Here is a 22051-nt window from a genome sequence, read left to right on the forward strand (position 1 = left end):
TTTCAACGTCTATCCTCAAAACCATGCTATAGGGCACTGTACACCAGAACAACTAGACACAAGGACTGTTTTTTCCCCGAATGTCATCACTCTGCTAAACAACTTATTCCCAGAACACTGTCAAACTATTTACTAAGACTGTATTAAAGATGCAAGCAACATGGTTATAGTCGTAAGTGGAAAGAGATAGGTACTGAGAAAGAGAAAGGTACTAGGAAGGAAGAGAAGAAGAATAGCTTCTCTTCCTTCCTAGTGCCTATCTCTTTCCACTTATGACTATTACCATGTCGCTTGTATCTTTAAAATGTATATTGTTTTGTTTCTTAGTATGATTTGATTGCTTATTAGTAACCTATGACTATCACTAACTGTTGTATCTTATGATTCTTGATGAATGAATTCTACTTTATTTTTCTTTATGAACACTGAGACTATATGCACCAAAGACAAATTCCTCGTGTGTCCAATCACACTTGGCCAATAAAGAATTCTATTCTATTCATATGTTTTAACCTCCAGGTCTTTAATCACCCTAGTTGCTCTTCTGTGCACTTTTTCCAAAGTCTCAACATATATTTATGTAATGTGGTGACCAAAACTGGATGCAGTAGTCCGGGTGTGGTCAATACTGCATATTATGTGTATTGCTAACTGGTAACTGCCAGGACTGTAAATAACAAGAACACAAATAAAATTCAAGACCAATGAAGGACACCACGATTAATCAGCTAAAACTGTTAAAACCATCTTTCTGTTAAAATCAGGAGAACTTTAAACAGTCCTCTCTAGAAAGTCTTTTTAAAAAAAGCAGAGAAAATTTCATAGCAATAGAAGTGTTAAGAGAATGAGATGGACTAGAAAAAAAACACCTGTCAGACTCTGGCAGATGAAAAAGAAGGTGAAAGAATATTCTGTATTTGGAAATACAGTTCAGAAGACCTGTTATGATTAACTGTTAGGTATATCTCAGGGCCTGAGCTTCAGGGAAATGCAGAATATTGTAGCTGAAATTCACAACCTAGCACAAATTCTCGAGTTCTCTGCCCTGTAGTACAAAAGATTAAAATTCTTCAACCTCTTAAAGCTGTTTTCTGCTTCCAGCATGAACTTTGAAAAACATACATTTTTAAGGTTGCAATTAAGGTCCTTTGGGGTTTCAGCTGCATTTTATCATAAAACCCATCTACACCTCCCCGCCGCCCCCTCTCAAGTGATGACTTTGTTGCCCTTTCTGAATAAGGGAGCCATGCCTAACTACAGTTATTCCTCAACTTACGACCACAGTTTGGGGGCAACTTTTCTGTTGTTAAACAAGCTGATTGTTAAGTGGGTCACGCCCAATTTTACAATTTTTTTTCTTGCCACGGTTGTGAAGTGATTCACTGTGGTTGTTAAGTGAATCATATGGGTGTTAAACGAATCCGGCTTCCACTGTTGACTTTGTCAGAAGCCGGCTGGGAAGGTCATCAGTGGTAATCACGTATTCAACACGTACAGTGCCAAGTTATTAATATGTTAGCATGGGTGGCAGAAACATTTTGAGTAAAGCCTGATCCATCATTTCCTGGATACTCCTTAATGTAATTAAATTTCTCATTGTATCCAACTGTTGGAAGGCATATCCATCTGGATCAGTTCCAAGTGGGGAGAAAGACATTGGAAACATGGAGGCTGATTGGAAAGAGGGCCCATGTATTGATGAAGCAGAAGCACATGGGTGGTTCTGGGCAGCTGACAAAATGGAGTTGAGAATGAGCGTTTTTTATACCTTCTCTTGGGCTTTGCACCTGAGCTTCCTGTTCCTGTGGCAAGAGCATGTATTCTATTGGTTGCTCTCAGACTCACAGGGGGCTACACAGAGATCACAGCTGAGTTTGTTTGGTTGAAGCTGGGAAGGTGACGATGTAATGAAGAGGCTTGTATTCTGAAAGCATCCCATTGTGGCTTAATGACTTTGTCCTGGTTTGGATCTTGAGTGAGGGCTAATCCCATCACCCTGAGGCTGAAGGTCTTATGGATAGGATAAGTCTTGTGTCTTGTGGATAGGATGGCCCCATCTTTCTCAATGGCCACCAAATATCTGCTGGGAGCAGGGAGCTGGGGCTGAGTTTCTGTCTCCCATAAGATTTCCATTTCTCTTTTAGGGGAAATATAATATTCTGCCTTTTTAATATTTTCTAATATATTTCATTCTTCTGGGAGAGCGTGGCTGCCCACACAACAAAAATAAGGAAGCGATTCCAGGATAAATGGATCCAATTTAGTAGTTACTCAGGTGTTTCCTGAAGCCCAATATTATCTTCACTATTATAAACAGTGGGAAAACGTGGGAGGAAAAAGAACCAGCCAAGTTATCATTCAGCTCATACATTTTCATAAAATCAAGGGAAGAAGGGTCATATTATTTACCTGACAAGATATTTGTACCAGGTAGACAAGCTCCTTGGACTCGCAGCCATTCCTTGTTACTTCATTCTGTTCCTCGGGGAGTGAAAGCTATTCCAGGGGGAGAGAGGGGGGGGAGAGAAAGAGATACAGAGGGACTCGGTCAGTTAACAAAGATAAGCCAAACATATAAAAAGTAGAACATTTAAATCCAATTGCTTCAAAATGCATTTTCTATCAAAGAAACAACTATTGTAATGTGGGCTGGGTGTTTTGGTTTTGTCTCAATAGGTTAGAAACCTGCTATACTCTGGTATCAATCCAATAACGTGCATCTGGTAACATCGAGCTTCTTAAAAAGCCAACACAGTTCAAGTAAGTTTTAAAACTTAAAATTCCTAGTCGGGGGAAGTTTTTAGTACTAGGTTGATAGAAACAGTTCCATGATCCATCACTACTTAAAGCAGTCTTCTATCTAGACAACCTTAATCATCTTTAAAGATTAAATAATAAAACATTTCCAGATGCCAATATACAGTACTGCAGGCCCAATTGGCAAAGGAAAGCTCAGGACTACATAGGTTGGAAACATGTGGAAGAGGCATTCATCCTGCAGTGGATAAACAATGGCTAAAATGATGGTGATTGCTGCTCATTAAAGAAATATTAACTGAAGTAGGTTGCTCTCGCTGATCTTGGTTTTGTAAAGTTGGGGAGAAGCAGTGCTCTACTGTATAACTATTGTCCGCTTCAAACTGAACCTGGCCTCAGCCATCTTTCTGTTCCTCAGTTATCACAAAGAGGGGGAAGGGGGGAAGGAGGTTGAAATACATTACTAGACACAACAGAGAGCTTTCTCATGAGAACCAAGGTCTTCTCTATTGGCAACAAATAAGGTTGGGGAAGGAGTGTCTGAAGAGCCCGCCAATTAACCCAACTGGCCAGAGTGACCTGTGGCACTTGGGGATGGGATTATTTCTTAGTTTAATTATACTGAAACTGCAGGAAAGATTTAGATTTGGTTTTCCATTGAAGCTGTGCCGATATGATGTGCTCATTAAATAAGACCTTTGAGAAGTAGCCAAGTCTCCGAGTTCTGATTCGCTTGGGTTCATTAATCAGAGCCTCGACATATATGTTAATATATGTGTCAGGCCTGGAAGCCATCCTTTGCATTGGGACTTCCGGCCTGCCACATTCAATGCTGTGAGAAAATGGGAGGGGGGAATTATATGGAATATGGGAGATACATAGTCATAATAACATTCCTTTCTCAGACAGGCAAGGACATCTTGCCCTGGACGTGGAAGGGTGTGACTGGGAGGCATCTCCAGTTGGGGCGGTGCCTGATTGGGCCATGTGATGGACATGTGGGTGCTGGGCAGGGGCTTAAACTTTCATTTGGATGGGGAAACCCTGGAAACTTTCAGATTCGTGTTTTCCCAGATGTACCAATATGATATCTCTAATAAAATGGAACTTTGAGGAACTTCATGCCTTGTAGCCTTTTTTCATTAGGGGAGTTACTTGGAACCTTGACAATATGTATACAATATATACATAATACTTTGTAGGAGAAACCAGTAAATTTAAACGGTTTTCCAAAATGCTTTATTCAATCATGCTCCTGCTAAGAATTCGCCATCATCTAGAGCAGAGATATCCAACCTGATACCAAGTACCTACCATGAGAATAACCAACATCAAGAGATGGGATTATTCCTGTTTGAATGATTTTTGTGGGCGTGCAAATGCTAGTAACCAAAGTGTAACCAAAGTAGAATTGAATGGAAAGGTTGATGCTTTCTCTGGCAATAAATATCCTATTCCATCAAGTAGTTTGTGGAAATTTCTATTTTTTCCAAAATGGAAGAATGTAAACTTGCTAGTCAGCATGCCAAACAAATGTTCAGATGGCTCTAAAATGAATCTGTAAGTAAAAAAAGCAAACTGGGTGCTTTGAAGTAGATTTTGGATTAAACGGAATAACCCAACTGAAGCTTAGTCCAGATAAGACTATGGACAGATAGTGACTTATGACCACAACTGAGCACCCAATTTATGTTTCTAAGTGAGACATTTGTTAAGTGAGTTTTGCCCCATTTGCTCACCTTTCTTGCCACAGTTGTTCAGGGAGTCACTGCAGCCGTTAAGTTAATAACCCAGTTGTTAAGTGAATCTGGTTTCTCCATTGACTTAGCTTATCAGAAGGCCATAAAAGTGGATCACATGTCCCCGGGACACTGCAACTGTCATAACATGAACCAGTTGCCAAGCGTCCAAATTTTGACCATGTGATCACAGGGATGCTGCAATGCAAAAAAGTGCAAAAAATGGCCATGAGTCACTTTTTCCGGTGCCGTTGCAACTTTGAACGGTCACTAAATGAACTGTTGTAAATAGAGGACTACCTGTGCTATGAGTGGTGGAAGCTAGTAATCTGAAGGGGGATTGAACCGAAGCTGGATGAAGCTGCATTCCCATTTATGCTGACTTATAATATTATTTTACAATCTGATGAAGGGAAAAACAGAGCTAGCCTGGGATTGTTTAGTGCTGGTACAATTAATGCTTGCCAATCACATGATGTGTTGTACATGATGAGCTGCTTTTTTAGATAATTCAGAAACTTCAACTGAATGCGGGGCTCAAAAATACTGCCATAATTTGAATCCCCCACCAACAAGTTACAAATTGTTGAACAAATATCTTGTTTTACTAGTAGAGACACACTCCGTTCATTACTTCCTGCAAATAATTTATCACATTCAACACAGAGGTCTATCAGTATTACCTCTTCCTACTAGACCTCATTGGTCTGCATATCTTTTTCTCCAGTTGAGAATATACATACATATGTACACACACACACACACACACACACACACACACACGTGTGTGTGTGTGTGTGTGTGTATTTGTGTTACAACCCCTGGTATGCCCAAATATAGGAGGGAGCTCACTACTCCCCCTTTCTGTCCTTTGGCTCATTATAGAAGACCATCCAGGCAGAAAACCATATTTTTATTTTTAATGTTGCCTTTGCTATGTTTGTGTTGTATTTGTGCTGATAAATAAATAAAGGGAGACTAGTATAGATCTACTTCAAGCTATTTAGCTCTCATCAATTCAAATCCCAGTAAGGGTATGGCTAGCTGATGAGAGCTAAATAGCTTGAAATAGATCTATATTAGTCTCCGTAGCTAGCACAAATACAACATACATACATACATACATACATACATACATACATACATACATACATTTCCACAAGCAAAAAATGCAAGTGACTTTTTATTGCCACGCAGAACTATTCAATGACTGACTATCCAGCCCAATTAAAATGCTGAAGGAACAATGGCTGTGGAAGAATTGTGCTTTCACACAAGCTGCAGACATTGCTATCACAGCAAAGGCAGTAAAGAATTGCCTAAGGAAACTGAAGATTGTAATCACATTCTTAACCGACAATAAAGGTCACACCACAAGGCGCATCATACATAATAAGTGTGCAGATAACCCCATCCTGTGCAAAGTACCAACCCAGGCAAGTATTTGTGGGCTGCAAAGAAGGGGATTTTCTTTTGATTCTAGGATAGCCAGGCATGTATTAAAAGAATGAGGGGAAATATCAAGTTTATGGGGGAATCAGACAGAATGAACTCTCAAAGGAAGACATTTAGGATGATCGAGCAAATTCAGTTTCACTGCTATTAATATAACATTCATCTATAGCAATAGCACTTAAGACGTATATGACATGTTTTCCCCAAAATAAGACCCAGTCTTATTTTCTTTTGTGCTCTGAAATACGCATTGGAGGAGGGAAAGAGAGAGGGAGGAGAGGGAGAGAAGGAGAAAGTGAGAAGGAGAGAGGAAGGGAGGGAGGGAGGGAGGGAGGGAGAGAGTACTAGCTAGCTTTGAATCTGGATTATAAGTAGCCAGGGGGAGGTCTGTGGTAATGTCAAACAGTCTCTAAGTAACTGGTCATAAGTCAAGGACTACCTGTATTCATGCACATCGTGTATTATGCAAGTTGCCATCAATATTACATGCAAGCTGGAGAGAAACTTGAAGATCACAGGAAGCTGCTTTTTTATCAAGTCAAATCACATGCCCTTCTACGTAGGCGCCAATTTCAACTAAGACTGGTTAATCTTTCTAGATGTAGCGACACTTCACTATCAAGCATCCAATTTTACTGACCGGGACTGCTGGAGTTAACACTCAGCAACATCTGAAGAACTGCAAACCCTAATTTATGCAAAAACTGGCTGGATATTCCCCCCCCCCTTCTTATCTGGATCTGTTAAGAGTCTGAATTGCCTTATCTTTCACATGCAAAGCATGTGCTTTAACTAAATCAGAGAGCTGAAGAGCTCTTCCCTGATTTACAGTTTCCTTTCGCAGATAAGGTCAAGATCTAGTTGATGACTGGATCCAAACCCACAGCCTGTCAACAGGCTATTATCGTTGTTAACATAGCAAATAAACGCTGATCTGTCCTAACTAGGGAGGACATTATGCAAGGCCAAGGCGTGAATGAGTGTCCAGCCAGCCGTGAATGATTGGGCAGGATGTGTCAAAAAGATTACTGACATACCAACGGGATTTCGTTACTATGAAGCTGGCCCTAATTTTACGATGTCTCCCAACATTAAAAATGGCCATCTTCTTTGACTGCTTCCTTGTACAAATCCTCCTGGGATTACTTTACTGCAGATGAAGGAGAATAAAATGTTTCATGCTTTTCAACTTTTTTTAAAAAAAGCAGAAATTCTGACACATCTACAGCGGAGCAAAGCTGTTACTTCGCTCTCCAGGAGAAATGTGGTAATCCACTTAGAGGAAACTCCTCTTGGGGAGGGAGGAAAGAATATTTTTTTTAAAAAATATTCCTACAAGCAATCTGGAGGAGCCAGAAATTTATTAACAGCCCAGGAAAGACTTGTGTAATTTTTGCGGAACTGGTAGCTCAGCTCCAGCCGAAAGACAAGAGCTATACTTACTTACGAGAAACAAATTCCACACATTTGATTTCCTATTTACCCAAAGCCTGTTTCTTTTTCTCTACTGCATAAATTTAGAAACACACCACTAATCACAATACAAAGTCGCTGACAGTAGAATAGCTAGTAGATGGAAGTGGAATTTTACAACAGAAATCTTTCTGGCAAAGCATTACAAGAGTCCAATTACACAATGGATACCTGAAAATTAGTAGAACAATGTTTTGAAATAATTTCTCATTACTGTGTTGTTCCATAGTGCATTTTTAGAGAAGGTCTAAGCCTCTAAGTAAATGATTGTCTAAAGCAGTAATACCTGGACATATATCTCTATATCTGCCACCCTCCCTTTATCCTCTTTCTTATTTACCACACTTTAAATGCAATTATCAAGGGATGCGGTGGCTCAATGGCTAAGACGCTGAGTTTGTCGATCAGAAAGGTCGGCAGTTCAGCGGTTTGGATCCCTAGTGCCGCGTAATGGGGTGAGCTCCCATTACTTGCCCCAGCTTCTGCCAACCCAGCAGTTTGAAAGCATGTAAAAATGCAAGTAGAAAAATAAGGACCACCTTTGGTGGGAAAGTAGCAGAGTTCTGTGCGCCTTTGGTGTTTAGTCACGCCGGCCACATGACCATGGAGACGTCTTCGGACAGTGCTGGCTCTTCAGCTTTGAAACGGAGATGAGCACTGCCCCCTAGAGTCGGGAATGACTAGCACATATGTGCGAGGGGAACCTTTACCTTTAAATGCCATTAGGCATGCTTCTTAAGGGCCTTTTATTCAGTAATCCTATAGACAAGGAACCAGTTTCATTTGGGATGTCAAGTCTTAACACTTTTCGCTCAAACAATCCCCTGAATGGACTTTATTGCTCTGTGCAGGTCAATATTTTAACCATTATTGTAGAATGGATTTTATTATGATGTTTCTGTTACACTTTTCATTGTACCTATATTCGTAAGTCGCCCTGGAATAGTGCCTTTAAAATAGAACTACAATTCAAAAGAAGTTTTCTTTCTCATCTACACAAGGTCCTTTTCCTTGCTGTCAGCTTTATTTCTATATCTCAGTCTGAAAACAATCATGGTTTTTAAAAGCTCATCTCCAATAGAAACATTGAGGTATACAGTTACAGTCAAGAATTTTTCAGTAGCCTGATTCCAATACCTTTTGCTTTTATAACTGTGCTACCATATGTAAACAGATAGGGTACATGCATAAGGCATTTTAATAACACATATCAATGCATGTGGGTATTAGAAACACGTGTAAATAAAATTACATGTAAAAGTACTATTCCACCTAGCCAGTCTTCCAAATGCCGTCATTTCTTTGCAGTTTAAGAACAAAGACTGAAACCACTATTTGAAGCAATATGAAATCCTGATATTAATTCTATTGATTACCTCTGGATTTTATCAATAACTCTGATTATAGGCAGTGCATCAAAAAAATCAGTCATCAAAGGGTTAATCTTCAAACCGAAGAGAGGAAAAGAAAATGGATTTTTCCCTCTCAGCTTTTACAGCTGAGGTTCATATAAAAAAAAAAAAAAGCTCTTGCTACAACATTAAGTAAAAGCACAGATGGAAGTTAATAAAATGTATTGATTCTCTTAAAAGGCACCTTTAAACGCTGCCACACTCAAAATATATCCCTGCTGCTTTCTATCGCTGAGATCCTTCGCTGTGAAAAGACTTCTGCCCCAAAGATGCTTTTAAGAGCAACTCTGCCCATCCAGTCTACGCTTATCCTTGCTACAATGACCGTTTTATTTCCATGGCTGGAATTTCAAACCGAGGCCTATGAATTCCAAGACAGTTCCAGCAACTAATTGGGGAAAAGAAAAAAGAAAAAAAAAACCTTCCAGGCATCAGCTCCAAAATGCAAGAACTCCAGCCGGTCGTGAAACCCAAATTAAAAACCTCACATTCCATCCGGCTGCCCCTTTCCCTAGTTCCAAGGTCCCTTGGGATGAACATACCTATGAAGAGGGACAGAGATGTCCCTGGGTCCCCCAGTTAGCCTTTTCCAAGCTGTCCATTTCATGCTGAATTTGCGCTGTGGAGAAATCGGTGCAGTTCCTTTCGGGTTTCTCCCCCCCCTCCCCCACTTACTTATAGCTCTTGCTATGAAAAAGTCCGGCCAGATAAACCATGTAGCTTAACGAGTGCCAAGAGAAACAAGGGGGAGGGAGAAGATACATGCAGGACAGGGTTTCAGGCTAGACATGCAACTGGCTGCCACATTTTTTTAAAAACAAAAAGCAAAATAAAAGCAAAACTACCATCCAATGCCTGGAATTAAAAAGCACCATCTCGTTCTGTTCCATTTCCAAGGCTTGCTTCATTTCTCTTGATGTTTCCTTGATCCATCTTTGCAAGCCAACGAAATCCCTTGAAATCGTGACGGCTGAAGAGAGTGCAACTGAGGCCAGTATTGCCTGGCCTTAACATCTCACCATTTTAAAAAAAAGAGAGGGGGGGGGTGTCAAGCAAGCACTACTGCCGCCTCACAGATTATTGGAAAATAAATTAATAACGTTGCAAAGGTCTGCGTTTTTCTGCGGCTGAAAACAGCTGCCAGGAAATAGGATCTTCCAGAATATGACCCGATCATGGTTAACAGTTCATAGACAATATTTTAGCATGATGTAACTAAAACTAGAAAAATAAAACCGAGAACTGAAAAATCGGCATATCTCGCTTTGAAATAAAATTTCTTTCCCATTATGGACGCAATTGGTCTCTTATTCTTATTAACCATAGTCTTGTGGGAAATCAAATGGATTGATTGATTGACTGACTGACTGACAGGAAATAAGAGGGCATACGTTTAAAATCAACAAAAAACCAAGAAGACTCCTAAAAGTTTGCGCTTTTTTTTTAAAAAAAAAAGTATTTTATTTTGGCACTAGAAAGGTACGAAGCTCCAGATAAAATTTCTTGAGCAGCCTATTCCAAAATGGATCCCACTGCTGATATATTCCTATAAAGCAGAGGCGTCAAACTCAAGATCCGCAGGCTGGATCCAGCCTGCAATGTGGTCAGATCTGGCCCATGGGGCCGTCCCGGAAAATGTAAGGGGCCGGCTATTATCGCCTTGGCCCGGTCTACCCAATGCAAAGAGGAAACATGCCAGCAGTTTGGGGAATGGTGTCAAGCTGGCCATGTCGACCCAACCAGCCATGTCCCCCAGCTCCCCCCCCCCGAGGTCAACCACAGCCCTGATGTGGCCCTCAATGAAATTGAGTTTGACACCCCTGCTATAGAGAGACACTAACTACCAGAAGAGCGGTGGACTCAGAAGAAAAAGCCTCTAAGGCAGACCTACAACCAAATATACTGCATGAATATTTTCCTTTCTTTCCTGTAGCTCAGGATGTTATGCATTGCCCTCTAATTAAGTAATTATGGGGTGTTTTTTTTAAAAAAAAATCAAACATCAAATGATTTAAAAGCAGAAGCAATAATCTAACCATATACATATCGCTTTGTATGTGTTGAACAGACTTTTCACTTAAAAAGGCATTTTAATATCTGTCTGAGTGCTCTCATACTTTAAAAAAACACTGCATTGATCTACTGCCTTTCATTGTGAATGCTCAGAAACCTGATACACAATTCTGCAAACCCCTTTTTATTTAAAAATGTAGGGATGTTTTGATAAAGAATTACTTCATAGAATAAAAGCAATCCGAGTGACAATTTAAAAGACCAAGAGAAAATCTTATAAGAGCTTATTGCTTGGGTTGGTCTTAATATCTGTGTTTTGAATTTTAAGATGTCAAGGTCTCCAAGCACCAAATATGCTGTCCTCTGGGAGTTTTATCCAGCCAGAATTTCATATGCATGATTTACGGTAAATGAATTTTCCCCTTTTTAATCTTACAACCAAGTTTGGGAAGATATAAGCAGAAACCCAGAAATAAATTTAAGGTCATCAATTGTATTTCAGAGCTGATCTTCATTTTCACCCATAAAATTACAGCTTCCTATCTATTAGGATAACCTGAAATGATGGGATCTATTCTTCTTCTTCTTGTGCCATATCTGTCATCAGACATTGGCGATCATGTTGGCGATCCTATTTTTATCAACAGCCGCAAGAAAAAGTGCTGCTAAGTTTCATCCAAACCAGTCCCTGTGGCTGATCTTTTCCATCAGGAAAGAGCGAAAATGTTTTCTAGTATTTCCTTTCCCAAAGTATCGCCAATGCAATTGTACATTTTAGAAAAAGATCATCGTAGTCAGTAAAAATTTAAAAAATGCAAGATTAGCTGACTCAACACCTCAGACTTAACAAAATTTTAGGAGGGGGGAGGAGAGAACAGCACTCACCCACCCCAGCTATATGCTTCACACTCCCCTACTCTCCCATTAACAGATGTGAGGCTCAAGTAAAACCAGAGTTTGATTTCTCGGAGTGTAAATTAAGATTCTGCATTAACATCCAGGAAGCAGTTAAATCAGGTCTGAAGTGGTTGCTAGGTTACAATGACTTTTGGGTAGGAATTTACTTCAATGAAACCATGCTGTGTTATCCTCTGGATCATCTTGAGAATGTCACTCCATAAAGAGGTTAAGTAGACAAAATAGCGTTGTTGTTTTTTAAAAAAACAAGCTCACTTGTATATTTCTTTCTCATTCTAAACCAGCAATAACATATCAAGCAACTCCCATCTCAGAAAGGTTTTTCTGTCTGGATGCGTCTGCGCATGAGCATGCCTAGATATTTATGTATTTTGAAAGGAAGACTACTTTCCCTACCCCCAAAAAGCAATTTAGAAAGAGAGAAACGTCTCTTGATTCATTGAGAATATGGTTAACGGAGGCAGATGAGTATTTTCCTGTATAATCTTATTTGGGGGAGGATTGCCTTAAATTCAGACTCCCTTTATTACCGAGCAAATATGGCTGGGTGTGTGTGTGTATTACATGAGTATACAAAAAGAGACAGAATAGAATATAGAATATAGAATTGAACTGAACTGAATTGAATTCTTTATTGGCCAAGTGTGACTGGACACACAAGGAATTTGTCTTTGGTGCAGATGCTCTCAGCATACATAAGGAGAATAAAATGCATTCATCAAGAATAAAAAGATACAACACTTAGCGATAGTCAAGGTTATAATAAGCTATCAAATCGTATTAGGAAACAAATAAAACTGCAAACGTCTAGATTATCCAGGAGATCCTTTAGAGATCTAAAAACAGCTACTGTACACGTCTTCAGACTCTGGAAATCTCCCCCCCCCCCTCCGGTTGCCTCCTTAAGTGAGCATTCATTTCTTCCTTGCTAAATCCGCATGACTCAGAGATGCCATTTCAGCCCCAAACCTAAGTTTAGCCACATCAAGCTGAACCAGAATATTTCAGAATAAAAACTCTGGGGTGCGGGCGGGTTCCTCCTAGTTGCAGTGCTCAAACTACCCTCCATAATTAAAATGAAATATTACGTTTGTCCGCATGGAATAATTTCCAGGTGGAAATCTCAGTCGTTTTTGTTTTTTTTTAAAGGGGGCATTATAGAAAGCAATACTTGCTCCCAAAGAAATGCATTTCATACTGGGATACTGATTTTTTTCCCCCTCCAATTATTGACAACAGCTTATAATGCAGCGGTCACCAACCGGTGGTCCGCGAGAAAATGTTGGTGGTCCGCAGAAAAATTATTTGCATTTTTTATATTGCACTAAATACTATTTATCTTTTTTTTAAAAAAAAAATCATATTAGTGGTCCGCAGGATTTAAAATTATGAATTTAGTGGTCCCTGAGGTCCGAAAGTTGGTGATCCCTGCTCTCATGGCATTTTACCTCTACGGAAGCCCCTAAGCATTCAGCCAGGCATTATTCTAAATATACAGGCTTCGCAGCGTGATGCTGCTTTATTGAATTAATTGGAATCTCAATTACCACGTTCAGGATTTGATCACCTGTCTAGTTTCCACATTACGCTATGACCAACTGCAGGTTTTGAAGCCACCACTGTGGTGTTGAAGTAAAGATTAACCCATTATACCTTAATTGACTTTTAAGCCTCAATATATAATTGGCAATTAGTTAGGGGACCAGCTGTATTTGGGGAAGTGATTTTATGCTTCTCAGATTTTGGCTCCATAAAAGCCGGAGTCTGTGCTCTCTTATTAGGAAGCAAGTTCCTAGTGAGGGTTCAGAAGCTGTAGAAACAGAGATTACCCATGAAAGGTAAGGCTGCATTTTATCAAGTCTGATCCAATTATTTCATAGATAGGGCCATGTACACTTTTTGGGAGAGGTTTGCAACTGCCTGTTCCCAGGATTTTTTTTTAAAGTTCCCTGTCTAGCCTATGGCTCTGGTATCTAATCATCTCCATACATACACCAGTCTGGCCCAGATTTCTGAGGGTGGTATGGTAAATTGAAGATGGCTCTGCTTCTGCAGAGCTGATAATTGCAGTAAAGACCAGGGAATCATGAATAAACCAGTTCCTTGGAACCTCTCCAGTTAAGCAAACGATAGAGATCACCCATATGTGCTCCGGGCAACTGCTCTTCACAAGAAGACCGCAAGACAATGAGTTTGAGCACTGGGATAGGACAGGATCAGCTATCGCACTTGCAATTGTAGTAGAGTCTTTAAAGGACGTTAGGTTTACAAACCTCACTTTCTAATCACTTTCAGAAATTACCAATGAACCATCTTACAACTATTAAAGATCTTTGAAAGTGAGTTTGAAAAGTCTTCATTGGATAAGTTTATCTTCAATTCTGAACAAAATGAAAATTAATTATAATTTTAAGAACTTAAGAGAATTTTAAACAGCAAAAAACTTTAAAAGATTTTTGTCTAAGAAAATGATAAATGGAGTAAGTGTCCAGATAAATTTAGAATATTGCCTTTTACTATAGGTTTTTGGAATCAACTGTAACAAATAAAAAGCTCCTTTTGGGAAAGTGACTTATAAACAAAGGTAGTGATTTTAGAAATTGGACACTAGAGGGGACAAAAGAATCTAAGCAGAAGGGGGGGTTAGAAAAAAAAAACCTGTTGTTGACGTCAGTTAATACTAGGACCTACAAAATGACACAAAACCTTATAACATTGGAAATATTAAATGAGACCTCAGAAGAATGGAGCCACTAATTAGAAACTGAAATATGAACGCTGTCAGTAATGATGTCTGCTTCTAGAGATAAGACTACAAGATGTTAATGAAGGAATGACCAATGTGGAACAAATTTTATTTGACAAGACAGAGGAAATATCAAAACTGGAATTACAAATGCCACACCAAGAGAATGATTTGAAAAAGCAATCTTTACTGGATGTACAAAGGGAACTGACCGAAGTTTTAAATTAAAAGGGGAATACAAATGATAAGTCAAGAGAATGATCTAGAAAATGTTTTCTCATTTACGAAAAGAGGCCTGTTAAAAAGCTATTTTTATTTATTCTATTCAGTTGTTTGATTCCTTCTGTCCTAAGGAAATGAGGCTTGTAGATATTAAAGTTACCTATTTGCAAGATATTAAAATATCAACATTATGTTGCCTGCTCACTTCATATTAACCTGCATGACACTTGTCTTTATATCCTATGTGTAATTTACCTTATTGCTACTCCTTTCCTGGCTTCGTCGACTTCTACATAATCTACTTTGCTTCACATTCATCTTGCATTTTTGTTATTGACTGCAATTTATTATTTATTTAGGAAACCAACTGATAAGCCATCATCTCACAGACACGCGATTCAGGTTGGCATCCAACACAGCTTAAAAAAAAACAGTTAATAAACACATTTAAAAAGTATAAAAACCATCCCAAAGCAAAGAATGATAGATGTTAAAAATGGTAAGAGATGTTGAAAGCCAAATGAAATAAAAGGCACGGGTTGTGTATACAATACACTTGTGCAAGTAAACACTCTGTAAATCATTTTATCCATGAAACGTGCTCCACAGAGAGAAAACTACAGCTCATGCACTAGCCCTATTTCCACAGGAAATATTATTCAGATTTCAGCAGCCATATAAATAGGGTCCTTTGAAGGAGGAGGAGGGTCTGAATGATGCATCTGTTTGAGTATGTCTACAGGGCATGCTTGGCAATAAATCTTTACCCTTGAAAGGTATCCACAAAAATTGCTTATTAATATGACTCCTCACACCGAGGGAAAGAAGAAGCATCGGCTGGACCCGAGGAAAAAATAGATAAGCAAAATAATGAATGCAAAGCATCATGTAGAAGTTAAGATGCAGGATGTATGCCTGCCTATCACCGTGACAACAATATTTATGTGATGAGCAATTTGCTATTTCGGTGGCGATGCTTTCCATACTCCCCAAAATTCAGCACCAGAATTCATTTAGTCCATTAGCCATACAGACAAAGAGAAATTGCCACTGGCCCCTCTCTGCAGCCTTAAAAGGTTTTGTTTTGCTTCCTGCCGTTGAACGAAGATGCATCTCCAAGAGCTAATAAACTCTGAAGCCTCTTTCCAGCAACCACATCCAACCAGTTACTGACTCCCACCTACAGCAATAGCATATTTCCATCACAAGGGTCTAGGAGGAGGAGCGCAGGCGCTCTCTTTTTCTTTCCTGTGGCCGATTACCATCCTTCTCATCACTATGGAAACCGATATTCTAAGGAACACCGCCAGAAGCCCGCCAGAAGCCCATCACCTCCAAACGTAACCCTGGAGCTTGCAAAATAGGCAAAGATCGCTTCAAGCTCGCAAACTGAATCAGCCATGTGACCCAGAGAAATATAATTAGTCCACAAATTTACACACACACAAACACACACACATACCAGCAGCAGTTTACTACTATGGAGAAAAAGGCAATCTGCATTTCCCTTTATTTCTTTGGGCTGTTCAAGATCACAGAAGGCTTTGGGGAGAGTGAGTGTTGAGGTCAATGCAGGCCTTCAATTGTGTTTTTTCCCCCCCTCAAACCAGTTAATTCATGCAGTTGCCCATATCCCAAGCGCTCCTTCTGGGAAAAAGCGGAGCAGCTGCCAGAACAAATGCAGCCTAGCAGCTTCAGCAACTGTCTACAGACCTTTAGAGATTTAATTTATTAAAAAAAAAACCAAAATTGGAAATCATTCAAGTTGCTTCCATGTGCCGTGTCTCCTAGAGCCAGGATCACTTTGGAGAGGAATGTTGCTAGGAGGGTCAACCGGGGGTGGGGGGTGGGGGTGGGAAGCAGTTGACTGGATGCCAAGAAAATGGCAGGGATAACAGAGTAAAACTCTGAGAAAAGTCCCTGGCACAAGGAGGAGGACATCCTGGCCTTGTTCAGATATAAGGATGTTAGGCCGGAACGGTTAACAGGTTTATGAAGCCCAAAATCAGCCATCGTGGTTTAGTTTTTCAAGCAGATCAGGCCGATCTATTAAAAAATTCTGAAACGTGAGACAATCTCTGTCTCACAGGCTGCTACGGTATATCTGTATGAGCCCCAATGGAGCAGTGGTTAGAATGCAGTATCGCAGGTTAATTCTGCCAACTGCCAGCAGCTCGATTCCCACCGGCTCAAGGTTGACTCTGCCTTCCAATCTTCTGAGGTAAGTAAAATGAGGACCCAGATTGTTGGGGGCAAGAGGCTGACTCTGTAAACTGCTTACATTGTGTCAGCCGAGGTGGCGCAGTGGTTAGAGGGCAGTATTGCCGGCTACTTCAGCTGACTGCTAGCTGCAGTTCAGCAGATCGAATCTCACCAGGCTCAAGGTTGACTCAGCCTTCCATCCTTCCGAGGTAGGTAAAATGAGAAGCCAGATTGTTGGGGGCAAAATGCCGACTCTGTAAACTGCTTAGAGAGGGCTGTAAAGGAACTATAAAGTGGCATATAAGTCTAAGTGCTATTGCTAGTGCTTAGAGAGGGCTGTAAAGCTATTGCTATTCACCAAAAATGTGATACCTAAAAAAACTGGCTTACAATGGCCTGACTTCAATTACTTCCCAAGCCACCCATAAAACCTAAAACAAGTTGCAGGTCCAGCACTTATTCAATAACCACTGAGGTATTTAATGGTCTATAAAAGGTGAGTAGCAGCATGACCTTCCTATAGTAACTTCTGCCTACCTGAAAGCTATATCCATACAGGTGATCCTCAACTTACAAATGGTTTGGTTGTTTTTTTTTCAAACAATGCTCCTTGGAAAAAAAGACTTACAAACCGTCAACGCACTTCTGACCGTCACACCACCCGCAGAGTCATATGGTCTCAATTCCAGCACTTGGCAACCAGCTCACATTTACCAGTGGTTGCAGCACCCTACAATCACGTGGTTGCAATTTGCAACATTTTTTGCTGATTTCAGGTAAGAAACAACAACACCTTCCATTGGGGAAGTGAATTCACTTAATGACTCCATGATTTGCTTTAAAAAAAACACGCTGTAAAATAGTTATAAAACCAGGTTTCAACTCAAGTTATGATGGCATACGGCAGAAATTGCAATCCCAATTGTGGTTGGAAATTGAGGGCAATCTGGGTGCGTTTATGTTAGTACTTGAAATCTTTTCTGTGTCTATTTCAGTCTGTTTTTAGTCTCCAAATATTACCTGAAATCCTGTATTAGCACGATTGTGATTATATTAATCACAGCATCCCTCCTCTTGCTGCAAAAGTAAATCAAAACCCATCCCTAACTCCTTTTACAAAACAAATAAATCTTAAATCTAAGTTAGTTCTGTGGAACAGTTGTCTGCTTTCTCAACACTGGGTGGCAGCATACGGCAAAGAATAAAGTTTTTCTGCTGGATGCGGAAACATACATCATGTATTCTAATTCCTTAAATATGCATCAGAATAGACACATGCAAAGCAAAAGTTAACATCACAAAAATGATATGTTGAATTGAAAGTGATTCGGTAAGCTTTTTTTTTTTTTTCCCTAACTGGAGGAAAAACACATTTTCTCTTCCGATAATTGTTGAGCAAAAAACAAAGTAGGATATAAAAATGGAGATCATTATGGAAATGACCCACTCTTCTTTTTCAGTTGTGCAGTGGAAAGATTGCTGTACTAGTTTCACCTGCTATCTGGTGCCCATCTGTACCATTTACAGACATTCATCATCCTCTGGAGATTTAGGATGAAATGCCAACCATAACTTGCTCTTCATCCCAAGAAGCAGGAAGTCTGCAATATTCATGAAATATTTCAGGAAGTAGCTTTGGAACTAGTAAAAAGAAACAGGCTTAATCCAGATGAAATAGCTCTGATACTAAGAACAGATCAATCTGAACAGACATTTATACACGATCACAGACGGCATTATAGTCCACCTGAAGGATCTTTCAGGACTTCTGCAGGATCCCAGTGTTGCTTGAGAAAATTGAGGCTAAGAAATTATCTGGTAGGGCCAGCAACAGCTCCCTAGATCCTGACTTGCCAATGAAATCTAAAATGGATTAATACTAGGGGCTGAATTTTAAGAGCATGTGAAAATCACAATGGCTGCCCAATGCAGCCAACTTGCCCTAATGGAAATTATTTTTAGTCAGATTATATAAAACTGAACAGTACCACTACTTGTTCTTTTTAAAGATGGTAACCCGAAGGGGTTCAGGCTTGGTCAACTTTGTCTGTGTCAATCTGCCTATAACCTGAGATCAACTGGCCTCAGTCTATATCAGGGATGGGCAATTAATTTTCCCAAATGGCCACATGGAAAGGTGGTCTGTTATGGAGATACTGTGGAGAATAGCAGCTGATGTTAAAATCAAAGCAATGCAGTTGTATTGTATGGATGGCATATACTTATTTCTATCTGATTTCTAATTTCTGACTTGCCTCATGTAGGCCGGACAGGGACATTCAAAGGATGTACCGGGGGGGAGTGGGGACAGCATAAAAAGCCCAGGTCTGGTCTATATGTTCAGTTTTTGAGAACAATGACAGTAACAGATGCATTTATTCTCAGTTTCATTCACTACTAGTTGATAACCTGGCGTTGCATGGGTATTTATTTATAAGGGGAAAATGTCCAGACCAAACATAATTTCTAATGTTGGAGTACTGTGAAGCCATTACCATGGCAACTCCACTGCACTGTACAATAGAAGCCATTTTACGACAGTACAGTAGAAGCCATTTTAAGGCACAACAGGCTGTACCTTAACAGAACACACACACTGAGGGGTTTTAGGGGTGTCTTACCCCCACAGTATTTCTTTCTAGAGAGCAAGTCATCTGTGTACCAGGTTTGTTGAAATTGCTTGAGGTGTTCGAGTTATGCTGGAACACACACACACACACACACACAGAGAGAGAGAGAGAGAGAGAGAGAGAGAGACAGACAGACAGACAGACAGACAGACAGACAGATTCATCCAACAGCATTAAGAAAACTTTGTTAGTTCCATTCTCTCCTCTATGACTTGCATTTTACTTGTAGTCCTTTTGACACAAGTACAATTTATGAAGAATAAAACCAAAATGAATCACACTCCTACGTGTAAGCCCAGATATAACTATCCTTCACTTCTAGACATCACCAGTTTTCTTAGCAATTAAGAATGAAATGTACTGCAATTGTTAAGAATAACCAGAGTCTATAAATGGAGAGAAAAAATGTCAATCAAGATGAAAGTTCTTATTCCTTTTTAAGCCAACAGAAAATACTAAAATTGCTGTCGGAGGAAGCAAGGAATGAATTCCGTGTGGAAACATCTCCAATGAATTGAGCAAAATTAAATGGCCCGGTTTGGCTGCATTTTTTTTTTCTGCAGTATCATCACGTATTGGAATTTTCATCCTTCCCATTCCCTCTTTGCTACTTTCTGCCTTTTATACCGCTGGGCCCTTTTCAACAGCCATTTCGCTGAGCGTAATACTTACAAAGCCACGAATAAAAGAAGAATTATTTATAACAGTGTGACATTATCTGACGGAATCAAATTGTGCTTTCAACAGGATCTCCTTGCATCTTGCATCTTATTTACTGAGCATTGAGAAAGGAAACCTTTTTAATGCGAGAAATAAATTATTTTTCCATGTCCGCACTACTTCTTTGCAGCAAATCTCTTTCTTACAAAACTGCACACACTCCAGTCCTTTTGACATAGAGGAGAGGGGTAATTTAAATTCTCAGCTCTTCTTACATCGGTGAAATTGAGGGCTGCTTTATTAGGTGCCAGGAGACTTGGGAGGCCCAACCAACATAAAGTTCTTTATTAAAGAATCTTACTTTCTCTACGGGACGAAGAGAAACTAGGTCAAGTGAAATATATAAAGAATGGCAGAGGGGTTTCCCCCCCCCCCAAACTTTCTGGGGAATGCCAGCAACTCTGCTTTTGTTGCTAAGAAGCTAGAGAGAAAGAGAGAGACCAGCCAGATTTCTTGTTTTAAAAAGCCCATGAAATGCAAGAGTGTCCCAATTCAGACGCAACATATTGTTTAAAGTATGTCTCCTTCATTTCACAGCAAAAACAAAACTCCATTTCACTGTTAACTGCTTGCTACCTACCGGTAATTTTTTCACACTAATTTTCTATTTGGTTAAATAAGGATGACTTGAACAATTTAGAGGTGATGACGGTGGAAAGGATGCACAAAAACTCCGTGTAACCAATTGACACACTTTCTACAACTTTGTAATGGAGGATGATTTTATTTGTTTTTATTTAAAAAAAATTGGGGAAAAAACAAGGATGACTTGAACAAGAGTTTTTTTTTTTCATTAGCAAAGCTAATATTCCAAGATAATATTCATTCATTCATTCATTAGAATTTGTCAAAAAAGAATAGAAGAATAAAAGTACACCGACAGGGAGGATGGGCACGTTAGTCCACTTATGGACGCCCCCTCTACTAACCACTTAGGTATGACGTACGGTCCACGGAAGTCAATTTGTGACTGAAACTGTGACAATTTTTAGCTGAAACAACTGAATCAGGTAGAGCATTCCAGACTTCGACAAACTCTATTACAGAAATCATATTTTTTAACAGTCAAGTTTAGAACAATTTACATTAAGTTTAAAGTGGTTGATTGCACTTGTATTATTGCGATTAAAACAAAAAAAGTAAGAGTTTCATTTCAACGGCAGTTTATCATGTGCTACTATATCAAAAGCCTTACAAAACCTATGTAAATTGCATCTACAGCTTTGCCTTGATCAAGACATGTAGTCCAGATGTTTTTACAGTGCAAAAGTTATAGATTGGATGAATTTTTTTTTTCCTAAAGTCAAACTGTTTGTCGGATAGCAAGTTGTTTGTCTCTAAGTAGTGAACAATGGATTGGTTTATAATTGATTGCGTAACTTTAAATGTAGCACAACACAAAGAGATTGGTCTATAATTTTCAACTGAACTAGGGTCGCCCTTTTTAAAAATTGGTATAACTACAGCTGATGACCACAGATCAGGCAGAGAACTAGTTCAAAATGATGCTTTGAAAATTGTACGCAAAGCTTCAGCTAGGACGGTAGCAAGCTTTTACCAGAAAAAAAGCACATAAACCATCTGGTCCCGTGGATAAGCGATGGTTTTAGATTACATAATGCTCAATTCAATGTTATCTACTGTAAATTTAACATTCAGCAGTTTGCTACAACTATTTGTGCTTTGACTTGCCATTGCTATCCCCAAAAACTGAACTAAAAAATGAATTGAAGAGATTGGCCTGACCAGCATTGTCCTTACAAT

General features: G+C 39.5%; 1 protein-coding gene across 2 annotated transcripts in view; it reads right to left on the reverse strand.

The window, feature by feature from the left end:
- Positions 1–22051, reverse strand: part of ARHGAP32 (Rho GTPase activating protein 32) — a 167578-nt gene that overhangs the window by 81458 nt on the left and 64069 nt on the right. For both annotated transcript variants that reach the window (XM_081961288.1, XM_081961287.1), the window contains exon 5: positions 2410–2496. In XM_081961288.1, coding sequence (XP_081817414.1) covers positions 2410–2496 — 87 coding nt within the window. The remainder of the gene's footprint in view (positions 1–2409; positions 2497–22051) is intronic.

Source organism: Natrix helvetica (assembly GCF_964273705.1).
Source record: "Natrix helvetica genome assembly, chromosome: 8".
Classification (NCBI taxonomy): domain Eukaryota; kingdom Metazoa; phylum Chordata; class Lepidosauria; order Squamata; family Natricidae; genus Natrix; species Natrix helvetica.